This window comes from Orcinus orca, chromosome 4 (assembly GCF_937001465.1).
Source record: "Orcinus orca chromosome 4, mOrcOrc1.1, whole genome shotgun sequence".
Lineage (NCBI taxonomy): Eukaryota > Metazoa > Chordata > Mammalia > Artiodactyla > Delphinidae > Orcinus > Orcinus orca.
The window spans coordinates 12,307,401-12,320,039 of record NC_064562.1 but is presented as its reverse complement, the minus strand read 5'-3'; the positions used below and the strand labels follow the sequence as shown (position 1 = coordinate 12,320,039).

At 34.5% G+C, this 12,639-nt stretch overlaps 1 protein-coding gene across 5 annotated transcripts in view; it reads right to left on the bottom strand.

Moving 5' to 3' along the window:
* The window catches only part of CCSER1 (coiled-coil serine rich protein 1), a 1,274,678-nt gene that overhangs the window by 264,835 nt on the left and 997,204 nt on the right, over positions 1-12,639 (bottom strand). The window contains exon 12 of one of the 5 annotated variants that reach the window (XM_049709022.1): positions 2,304-2,349. The exons of the other annotated variants lie outside the window; for them this stretch is intronic. Coding sequence (XP_049564979.1) covers positions 2,304-2,349 — 46 coding nt within the window. The remainder of the gene's footprint in view (positions 1-2,303; positions 2,350-12,639) is intronic. 5 annotated transcript variants of the gene reach the window in all.

The following is a 12,639-nucleotide window of genomic DNA, read 5'->3' as shown; positions in this document are numbered from 1 at the left end:
GTGAGAAATATGTTTAGTCCAAATTGAAGACTGTACTTCCATAACCTTTATATTTCCACTCATGATATCATGGCATATATAATGAATTCACATTCCCCAAAGTTTCTAGCAACAATATTTTCTCTATCTCCATAACAATATACATTCCTTTGTCTTTAAGGCAATCTAACTTATATGCACAATAATGATTTTTACTTTAAAAAGAGGCAAATAAAAAAAAGAATATTTTTTATCTCACTGGTGTTCTGGCTATAGTTTTCAATTTTTATCAGTTAATACTGTAACTGAGCAGGGACCCTATTGGGCCTTCCCAGACCCCACCCCCATGTCCTCTGCTTGCCTCTTATGTGTAGAAAAGCTATAGTTTCCCAGTCCTCCTCTGAGTCACATAAGCCTGGCTCAAGAATTAATGAGTGAAAGGATGTAAACATGTAGTGACAAAAACAGCAGTTGGGCCAGGAGAATTGGTAAGAAATTAAACAGTAAATCAGCCACGTGGCAGTCACAGAATCTTTAGTTCCTCCCTGAAGGACACAGATGGCAGTGCCTGGTGCACACTCCTGACTTGTCTTATAGATGCTAAAAACCCCACCAAACGGAAGAAGTTAACTACATGATGACCATGAGTACTTAGCCCCCAGACCTACTGGAGGCTGAGGATTGATAAGGTTTACCCCTGTGACACCACCCTGCTACCTCACCATCAATGAACCAGAGAACTGTACACGAGCTGGTCACACACCCTGTAACTACCTTCCCTCACCTTGCCTTTGAAAATGCTTCCCTGAAACCCATCAGGGACTTTGGGTGTTTTGAGCATTAGCTGCCCTGCACTCCTTGTACAGTGCCTTACAATAAATGTTGTACTTTCCTTCACCACAAGCTGGTGTCAGTAGATTGGTTTTACTGCTCTCGTGGGCTAGAGGCCTCAAGTTTGGTTTGGTAATAATACTGCACCAATACGTACATAAAAGAAACCATACCTTTAGTATATTTTAGAAAGTTAGATGATAGAGAAATAGATAAAACGAAATAACAGCAAGGGATAGTTTGAGACCAGTTGATGATTATTTAACTTTAGAGGAATATTTAATATATCTAAATCCCATCTTCTATTCACATTAGCAATTCTTTCCACTACAATTTTATTCATAAGAATCCAAACGTGCAACACTCTTTCATGAAAAAGAAGGTACTAAAGTGCAAATTTCTGTTTGTTCCTTAAGCATCTTTATAATGTTTTTTTTGTTTATTTGTTTGTCTTTTGTAATTGATTCACAGATCCTTCTCAGTGAACATCATCGAATCATATATTTCTTTTGCCAATAGTGAAGAAAAGCATTATGCAAACAGGACTGTACCTTTGAATCACCTTTAAAACCATATTAAGATGATTCTACTTGGCATTTATTGCTAGGCACAACAATTAGAATCACGTGGTGTATTGCTGTAGCAGTCTATAATGGAGGTAAACAACCATGATTTTCTGACGGATGCTGGTGTGGGAGAAGAGAAAAGTCATGGATGGAAATGGCGATGAAAATAGCTCTTTTTCAAAGTCTGATGGCACTCTGGAGATTCTACATATTAAATTTACATATACATCTCTCATTGACAAAAGGTTCATGTTAAAGCAGACAAGCTGTCACAGAAATCTCCTGAGCTGAAGAGCAAATATCTGACTCTCTGCGAGGTGTGTATACTTATAATACAGCTAAGCAACGTTGTAAAATCCAGGATTTCTATCTAAAAATTTATGGATTATTTTCAAATTTTCTAAATACGATGACTTAGAAATAAACTGAAGTGGTTGGAAAGTCAAGTTTGCTTTAAATTCACTAGAAGTAGGATTCCTTTTAATGGATTTTTCCTTTTCAAGGAAAGAGGTCTCATTAGCTGTGACTAAAACACAGCTGTGTATGATACAAGGGCTCTTTGAACAAGTCTGTAAAAGAAGTTAGGATTTAAGAAAGCGTACTGATTTGGTTAACAAAGAAAGTGCTATTATTGTTGCTAAGTGAAAATAAACTTAAATAAGAGCCACTTCTATCCTTGCCCCAGACTTTGAGCCGTTCTTGAAGCCTCAACACACTTGGCCACATCGCAGTGCAGTTTTCTTAAATGGGCTGGATAATGACAAACAGGTAAGGAAGAGGCAAAGGGAACCATTTACTACAAACATTGTAGGTAATATACAACACTGGGGATTGCATTAGGGCATTTGATCTCAATCAGCATGCCATGCTACAGCACAGAAACACATCGTCATGTTTACAACACAGAGCTGAATATAAGAGACTCACATAATTGCCTGCGAGAAGGTACAGGAGCACTTCCATTAGCTGTGCCCTGTAAATAAAACACATTTTTTTTTTTTTTTTGGAGCAACTGATCATTAGTAACAGTAGAAAATGTTGTAGAAATGAGTAAAGAAAATGAAAAGAAACACAAAATAAGAGGCTTTTATTAAATAAGGCTTTTGAGTTATTCCATTTGGCAGACATATATATTAAAATAATATTTGTAGGAAATTAAAAATAATTTGTAATACGCTAAAATAAAAAAGTAAAATAAAAATTACCGTCAAAGATGGGAACACCTAAATTTGACAGGAAGGGGGTTTTGTGAAAAGTAGAACACACATGATATTTATGAAGTGGCCTCCTTAAAAAGTAGGTTCCCTTGCACCAATTCCTTAGCTGATGCAAACATTTTCTCAAAGTCTTAAACTAAGCAGTGTACTAGTATTTGCTCTGTCCTTTTTCTACCTCAGACACTATATAGAAAAATAATGACCTCAATAAAATGGCCCTAATTTATGCATCAATAAAAGTTAATCACTGAAAACCAGCATAATCAAATGGAAAGAAAAAGTTATTAAATAAAAATATTAATTCTGCATGATATACAGCAAAGTCAGAACAACTTTGCTATATCCCTCCAGTTGATAAAATTCTGTACAAAGACGTATTGTAATTCAAGTTGCATATTTTTATTCCTGGCACTGATCTCTGTCACAAAATTAAATTATAATATACTCAAAGAGAAGTTTTAGAATATTAGGTAAATATAGATCTCTGTGAAAATCAAGAGTTCATTATAGGGCTTCCCTGGTGGAGCAGTGGTTGAGAGTCTGCCTGCCAATGCAGGGAACACGGGTTTGTGCCCCGGTCCGGGAAGATCCCACATGCCTCGGAGCGGCTGGGCCCGTGAGCCATGCCCACTGAGCCTGCATGTCCAGAGCCTGTGTTCCGCAACGGAAGAGGCCACAACAGTGAGAGGCCCGCGTACAGCAAAAAAAAAAAAAAAAAAAAAAAGAAGAGTTTATTATGAATATAAAAAATGACAAGAATATTTGAAAAAGATTAATATTTATTGAACATTTATTCTGAAGCTATGTTTAGTATATGAAAAGCATTATCTCAGTTCCATAACAGACCCTGAGGTAGTTAAAATTTTTTACCTTTATTTATTATTATTTCCATTTTTTCTGATGAGAAAACTCTTTGTAGAATTAACTTCAGACTTAGTTGAGAAGAAGTTAAGGAGCTATATAAGTTTTTAAAGCTCACACTGCTATATTTAAAATGGATAACCAACTAGGAGCTACTGTATAGCACAGGGAACTCTGCTCAATATTCTGTAATAACCTAAATGGAAAAAGAATTTGAAAAAGAATAGATACATGTATATGTGTAATGGAATCACTTTGCTGTACACCTGAAACTAACACAACATTGTAAATCAACTATGCTCCAATATAAAATAAAAATTAAAAAACTAAAGCTGGTTGAGTAATTAAAATGGAGGATTTACAAAATAATCCCTGTTGCTGACATTTAATGAATTTTTCTTCTAAAGAAAATAGCAAATGCTAGTATTACAGACTTGGTTCCTATGAAGGTATACCAAAGAGGGAACCATCTTGTAAAGTGTCTGTATGCTTGCATTGTGGGATTATAAATAAGACAGGCAAATCCCCTGCTTAAATTTCCTGTCTAAGAATATGTTTGTATCTCTGGATCTACCTAGGAAGAAGCATGCTCTTTTCGTACGGTCTACTGGGATTGGCCTGGGGTAGGTTTAAATACATTTTGGCCTGGATGGAGTTTTGTGAGTTAATTTGATCAAAGGATTGCAACCTCCACTGAGAAGAAAGCACAGTCCTCCAGAAACTTGCTATAGAGGCTCAAGTGTAAACTGTCAGCACCAATCCCAACGGTCATTTGCTCCCAAGTATTGAACAATGCAAGTCAGAATCTCCTAACTACTGTTCCAGTTTTGCATTTTGAGATGAAATAATGTTCTATCTGTGTTATTCAAAAGGAAAGGAATCCAAGAAAGATCTGGATATGTGTATATACCCTAGTTAAGATCTGCCTAAATCTCACAGATCCTAAACTAGGATATATACACAAAGGTTTGACTCAAGAGCACAAGATCATTATTCACTATGAAAGGTTGATTTAAAAAACCATCATTGCTTGTAGCAAAAATTCATCACTTGTGAGAAATGTTTTGTGTTTTTGTTCTATACCTTTTAGAATTTTTAATGAGCTGCCTCAAGTCCAAGTGACAAAAAAACCCTCATTTTTTTCCCTATAAAGCTGGATTATTGAATCTCAGATTAGAAACTAAAAATCACATTAATTTTCCTGTATACTAGAAAAATATGTCCAGGGCTTATAGTATGTTAGGACACATCTTTATTAGCTGTATAATTAGAGAAAATGGATATTCAAATTTACTCCTTATAATAACTCAAGAACAGACCATGCAAACAAAATGTAGAATATGGGAAGGTACTATATTAATAATACTCTGAGTAGAGAAGCTAGTCTCTTAATTTCTGAAACTTCTAGCTGTTGTGATAATTGATGGGGACGGTCACGATTAGGTTAAATGCAGAGTAACTCAATAGAATTCTGAGGGAGAAGAAGTCTGTGGCTTTAAGTTTTTATCTGACTGGCTCCAAGCAACTTATTGTATGATTCTCCTTTAATTCCAATGAAAAACTTGATATTATGTGTTATACATACATTCTCTGGTTGTCTCCCCAGATCACAATTCACCCCTCAATTTGCCTATTTCTACATCAAGTTTCTTTTCATTGCACTTTGTATAGGTGACTTGTATATTTGTATTTTTCATTACACTTCTTGTTGTCATTTAATTTAGTTATATGTTTATGCTCAATGGAATCATTTTAAAAAATAGACTTTATTTTTTAGAGCAGTTTCAGGTTCACAGCAAAACGGAATAGAAGTTACAGAGTTCCCCTATAACCCCCGCCCCAAGACACGCATACCCTCTTCCGTTACCACAATGGTACATTTGCTATAATTGATGAACCTGCACTGACAGCTCACAGTCACCCAGAGTCCACAGGGTACCTTAGGGTCCACTCTTGGTGTGCCTTCAACGGATTTTTTTTTTTTTTTTTTTTGGTGGTACGCGGGCGTCTCACTGCTGCGGCCTCTCCCGTTGCGGAGCACAGGCTCCGGACGCGCAGGCCCAGCGGCCATGGGTCACGGGCCCAGCCGCTCCGCGGCATGCGGGACTCCCGGACTGGGGCACGAACCCGTGTCCCCTGCATCGGCAGGCGGACTCTCAACCACTGCGCCACGAGGGAAGCCCCATTCAACGGATTTTGACAAATTTATAATAATGTGCATCTACCATTATAGTATCATACAGAGTAGTTTAATTTTCCTAAAAATCCTCTATGCTCTGCTTATTCATCCTTCCCTCCCTGCTAACCCTTGGCAACCACTGATATTTTTACTGTCTCATAGTTTTGCTTTTTCCAGAATGTCATATAGTTGGAATCATACAGTGTATAGCCTTTTCAAATTGGTTTCTTTTACTTTGTAACGCGCATTTAAGTTTCCCCCATGTCTTTTCATGGCTTGATAGCTCATTTCTTTTTAGCACTGAATAATACTCCATTGTCTGGATGTACCACAATTCACCTACTGAAGAGCATCTTGGTTGCTTCTAAATTTTGGAAATTATAAATAAAAGTACTATAAACATCTGTGTGCAGGTTTTTATGTGACATAAGTTTTCCCCTCATTTGGCTAAATACCAAGGAGGCTGGATTGTATAGTAAAAGTATGTTTTACTTTGTAAGAAACTGCCAAACTGCCTTCCAAAGTGGCTGCACCTCAATAGAATCTTTTCCAATTAAAAATGCTATCATATGTCATCATAAAGACCAAATATGGATATATTTATTATCTTTAATGAAATGCCAAATCCAATGTAGTACATTTCCAAAGTCTTTATTTATTGGATCCAGGCTTTGGAAACAAATATATGTGTATCTGTTAAAAGCAAAGGAGAGAAAACGTTACAGATTTTAATTTTTTTTTTTTTTTTTTTTTTTTTTTGTGATACACGGGCCTCTCACTGTTGTGGCCTCTCCCGTTACAGAGCACAGACTCCGGACCCGCAGGCTCAGCGGCCATGGCCCAGGGGCCCAGTCGCTCCGCGGCATGTGGGATCCTCCCAGACCGGGGCACGAACCCATGTCCCTTGCATCGGCAGGCGGACTCTCAACCACTGTGCCACCAGGGAAGCCCCAGATTTTATTTTTTTATTTTTCAAGTAATGCTTGAGTTGGGGTAACAATTGATCAGATATTACCACAGGAAAGCTAAGCACTGTCAAAAAGTTACTGTGCTTAGGAAAACTGCTTTAGAGTAAACAATTCAGGACCAGTTAAAAACAAATATTTAGGGAGACACAATGACTAAGCCTACATTATCTAGTTTACCCAACATCATTTTCATTCTAACCCCTTTTATTTCTAAAAAATTGATTAAAAATTCCATCTATAATTTGAAACTATGAATTGAAGCAATACTTAAAAATAATTAAATGTAATAATACATCCAAATCAAAATATTGAGTTTATTCATCTAAGGCCAGTGTTAAAGAGCAAGCCAGTGTTAAATTTAATTTCAGGAGCTTAGAAAATCCAGCAGAGAACTACTTCACCCCTGGACTTTTTTTTCACACACACAGTATAGTTCATGGATATCATTATGTTTTACAGTGCTTTATAGCACTCCCTATGCTTACTTCATATGTACCATTATATCATAGATGACAAAATTATCTGAAGCACATGATATTATACCTATATGATAATTATATGTTTCCCATTCCCACAAACAAGAGAGAGGGAGAGGTAATGAATTTCAATCATTACAAAACCAGGATGTGACAGTGACGGGCCCAGAACTGAGCCCTTTGGCTCTCACAAACCAGGAGCTTACTGAGCCCTTGCTAAGCCTCTGTGATCAAGTGGGTATGAGGACAGAGCCACACACTTAGAGGCTGTTCTGTCAATTATGTGGATATGGTGATTTTCATCATAAACCACCTCAGTTATAATAAGACTTGAAATAAGCACAAGATTTGGAACAGGGAAAAAATTAAAAACCAGAAATCCATAAAGGCAAGGCTATACGCACACAGAAAGTGATGAACTTCCTTAATACCTTCTTATTCCTCTGGAAGTATTTAGTAAATACAGATTTTAGGCGTAGTCCAGAACACAGATATCAAAAAGAGGAGCATACAATCTGATTGGGGTGAGAGTCAACACCATTTTTACCTGAGAAAAATGTTAAAATGATATCTCAACTATAATTCAATAAAAATTCAGAATTTACTCACTAGTCCCAGGTACTCACACCAAAGAGCAAAACAGTGCTAGACACGGAATGGAAATTTGAATGTAAGAAAATTCTTAAATAACCCTTTATCCAAAAGCCTTGGGCCCAGTGTTTTTCAGAATTCAGAATTATTCAGAATATGCAAAATAATACCCCTAGCTAAGTCTAAGGCTGCAGTAATCAAAGACATTAATATTTCTACAGCAAAAATATAACCCCACTATGAGTTAGAAAATTATAAACAGCCTCTTGTCAATTTAGATCAGGCCAGATTTGATTACCAAATAAGTCATAGAAAGACTTTAGGTTTTCAGGGGATTTTGTTTGCTTGTTTGTTTTTTGGGATCTCAAAAATTGCAGATAAAAGATTAAAGAGCTATAAAATTATTTAAAATTACATAATTAGAATCCAAGGGGGCATGACATTTTTTGAAAATTAGAATTTTAATTGCTTTATCTTAGGTCTTCATAAAGTTAAAGTTATCTTGATAATGAAATAGTTTAAGAAACAATTAGTTGTTCAAGAAAATAGTTAGATTTGTTTAAGACTTGCATATACAGAAGAATGCTCAACTTCTAGAATGATTACGAACAAAAGGAAAATTTGACCCTGGTCCCATCACAGTACATACATGTGGAAACAGTAGGATTTAGTTAATATAACCATTTAAAATGTTGTGGAATAATGTGATTTTAAATGAAAACAAATATTTCTGATAAACACAGAAATATTTTTATATTCCTTCATGCTTTTTGGTGGAATTTCTCTTTTAACTTATAAGAGTAATGTTTCAAGTTTATAAACACTCAGAACTATCTTTAATGACTAATTAACAGAGATGGGTTAATAGTTCAGGAAATATGTAGATTGTAAAATGCTTGGCAATTCCTTAAAATCGAAAACTATTCAGGTGTGTGTATTTTAGGTACATAACTTATGCAAAAAATGACTTTACTAGTTTTGTTCTTATTTGGGTATTTATTTTAACCCTTCATTAAAACACCCAAGTTGAACATATTAAAATATTATCTCTTTTAAAATCCTTCTTGTATCATAGACCAACCAAAGGCATGCCCTTGATCTCCCACCTTGGATGACATACAGTGATAGTTACTTGTTCATTGGTCAAACAAGGCAGTATACAGAACTTACCAGGCAAAAGTGCCTTTAAAAAGACTGCACTTTTTGTACCCAGTTTGTTTTCTTTACATGACCAAAAATAGTGATCATCAGATTGAATATCCACTGTTAGCATTTTAGAACTATTTCAAGAATAATTCTTTTGCCATGTTTTAAATTCAAAGGTAGTGCAATAAAGCTGAGACAATGCAGTAAGTAGGATTTTGTGTTAGACCCCTTAACTACCATAAAGGGGAAAAGGAATCATTTTTTAAATAAATAAAAGAAAAAAAAATAACAGGGATTTGTGAGATAATTTCCTGTATGTTCTCAACAGCTTGGTAGAAACTCAGAAATGAAAACCTATAACATGATGATGAACAATTCTTATGGCCTCCAAATAATGCTAGTAGATCTAAACATTTCTATTTTTATTAAGAAAGTAACCACAGTGAAAATGCACAGAGAAAATTAAATTTACGCCTTTCTTTTTTACCTACCTCTAACACTATTTATCATAGTTATACACATTATAAATTTAACATACATACTTTAACAAATATTGGCAGTACAAATTTTGATATCATTAATTTAAAATACTACTAGTTTTATGAGAGACACTTAATTGAGGTATGTGATAATATATGCTTTCTTACATGAGCTTAGCTTTAAATTCTCTTTTCTTAAATTGATTCTCTAGAAAGTTGCTCTTCTGCAATTTTCAATAATACATCTCCTGCTAGTACTACAGTAAGAAACACAGGGGTGGGTATGAACTCTAATGGCACACAGAGAATATGAAATGCAGTCACCCATAAGGAAAACACAAATTCCTCTCTATGCTTTGTGTCATTTTAACTTGTAATAGTAATCACAACTTACTGTATTTCCTGGGGATTTCCCAAGGCACAGCCAAAGGCAATCAGTTCCTCCCAGCTAGTCATAAATGTCCTGTGTTTCTTTCATTGCTTAAATATTGCCCTAAGCCCTTTTCTTTTATTATACACCTTTGAAATAGAGTGAACCATTTCCCAAAAGATACATTAAAATGGTTGACATTTGCAAAAATGAGAAGCAGCATGCACTGTGTGTTAATATGAGGGCCTGAAAGACTTGACACGTGTTCCTCTAATTATTTTAGATCCTCTCTGCAGTGTGTTCATTTATTATCAATAGAAATTAAAATCTTTTCAATGTCAGTACTCTTCACACTACGGAAGTAGGGAAAATAAGTTAATACTAAGGGCAGCCTATTAAAAATTTGTTTGTATAGAGGTAGAGATAAACATTCTCTTTAAACTTACTAGTTTCTCGCTTGACACATAGGTACCAATTATGATACACCCTATGCTTTTTACAGAAAAAAGACAGAGAAAAGAGGATCCAGAAAAGTAATGAAAAACAGATTCATTTAAGAGATTAATCATCTAAGAGAATAATTTAATCATTCTAAAACACGTACCTGACATATACAAGTACTCATCAAAAACTTCTAGTACTTCTCCAATGATGGCAGAATTTTAAAAAAACAAACAAAAAACCCCCAAACAACAAGAACAACAACAACAAAACCTTTGCTTAACTCTCAGGTTTGCTACAAGCTTACATTCACCTACTCCTTTATGTCTGCTTATCATTTTCCTGACTAACACTCAGACTGGTTGTTAAATAAAACATAAAGTTGAAAAATACGTAGACTGTGGGATGCAGGGAGGAAGGAGATAATTCTGCAAAGCTTATGTCTTGACTGGGTAAATGTGAACTATACCTGAGTAAGTTTGTATACTGAAGGTACAGTAACACTCCAACTACCTGTAATCAAGTGTGCAAAATATTCAGAAGCATGAGAGAAATGTGAACCTGAAAGTAAAATGGTCCATAAATAGTAAGGAAAATATTGTATCATAGGACTATTTCATAGCCAAAGAATATAGCCTTTCTTATGCTACAACATATAATAAAATACATTAAATCAATGCCCTCTGATTTGCAAAATCAGGACTAGTTGATCAGCTACTGGAGAAAAGTCTATAAACCAAGAATCACAAAAAATGTATTTCCATATACTAAACATTTTAACTTAAAACACATGGAAATCCATTCATTCATCCATGCTCTAATACAGGACTGAGGCCTTCGAGTGAGGGCGTTCTTCACGTCACTCTCCTTCCTCTCTCGTGCACAGTCACACAGGAATGCATCTTCCTCAAATTCCAGTTGAAGTTAATTTAAAGTGCCTTAGAGCTTAAAGTTTCTTGCAAAGCAATCTGAATATTGATTTTTTTCTAAGAATTTACTCATTTCTCCTGAATTTTTTGTATTTTCAAGACTTTCTAAAACACTCAACTTGGTTTGCTCATCCTTTTCACTTGCCTGTTTTATCTGTTTACCTAATTTTTAACTAGTTTACCTAATAACAATAATAATTAAAATAACAATTGCAACTAAAATAAACAGGTTTAGGGGCAAACAATTCATGGAAAAGAAGTGAGCTGGCCAATAGCAGAGACACGCATGAGCATCACAGCTTTGCAGAAGAAATATGACATTTAAATTAATTCAGTGAGTAGGTGAAGTGGTGTTCTCCAGCGATCTGGAATGATCACATGAATGTTGAATTATGCTCAATAACCATTTTCTAAGATAGGCAAAAAGTCTGACAGGAGCACATGCTACCAAAACAATTTTCTGATACTTAACATGATAATCTTCAATTAACTGGAAAATTCTCCTAATTCACAGTATCTTAGATTCTTGTGTTAGTAAGTTAATTAGGTTTTTGTACATTTAAATATACAAAAATTAATGATTATATACTAAATCATAGTTTATTCAATAGTTTAATTTTCAGTTTAATTGTTTCTACATTCAATAATATGTTCAATAGATAATTTATTTTTACTGAAAAAGTTCTAAATTAATCACAATTCCAAAAGAGTAATTTTAAAGACCAATATCAGATTTTAGCATTTGGTAAATAAAATTAACCTATCATTTCACTTATGGGTGAAAAGTTGAAGTCAGTAGCTACCGAAAATTCTACTGTGATCTCTAAGGAAATGTCAATAAATTACATTAATATTTCTTTCTTATGGGTCCCCAAACAAAACACAATTCTCAATTTTTAGGTTGTCCTTTTTTTTCAGTCGACAGGATTTGGTAAGATCAAAATCCAGAAGTATCAGTTTACACGCTATTAAAGCTAATTTTGTTTTAAGTCATTTTAGCCAAGCAGCAGAAAGAAAAATGAATGTAGAAAAAGACTATTACAATACATATATCCATTCAAACAAGCATTATATGCTCTTTGTAATACATCAGTAAAATGCTCTATGAATAGAGGATTCACCCTCCTATTCATGAGATTTTACACTCAATAGCCACTGATATGAACAGGGATCAAACTAGTTAAATCTAACAATGGCAATATGAAATTTTAAAAGTCTCTTTTGCTTTAAAAATATAGTTCTCATAATTGCAGTGTGAGAGTTTTTCACAAGGAAAATATCGAGGATTGTGCTTTTTAAAACAGAGAATAAAGGAAACTTTAAGTGTGAGAGAACAGTTAGATAACTCTTTTCAGAAAACTCTGTTTATTAAAGAATAAGCTACTTTAGAATGATTTTAGATAAACAATAAGACAAAGCCATTTATTATTGAGAAAATTCCCTATACCTTTAAAATACTAGAAACTAGAAAGATTATAAATGACCTACATGTGTTAACTAAAATTTATTTATTGCGCAAGCTACTTTTTTTTTTCTACTATGTATTAAAATGATAAAACTGTGGGAAACATTTAAATTCTCAAAAAATAAGAAAAGCAGCACTTTT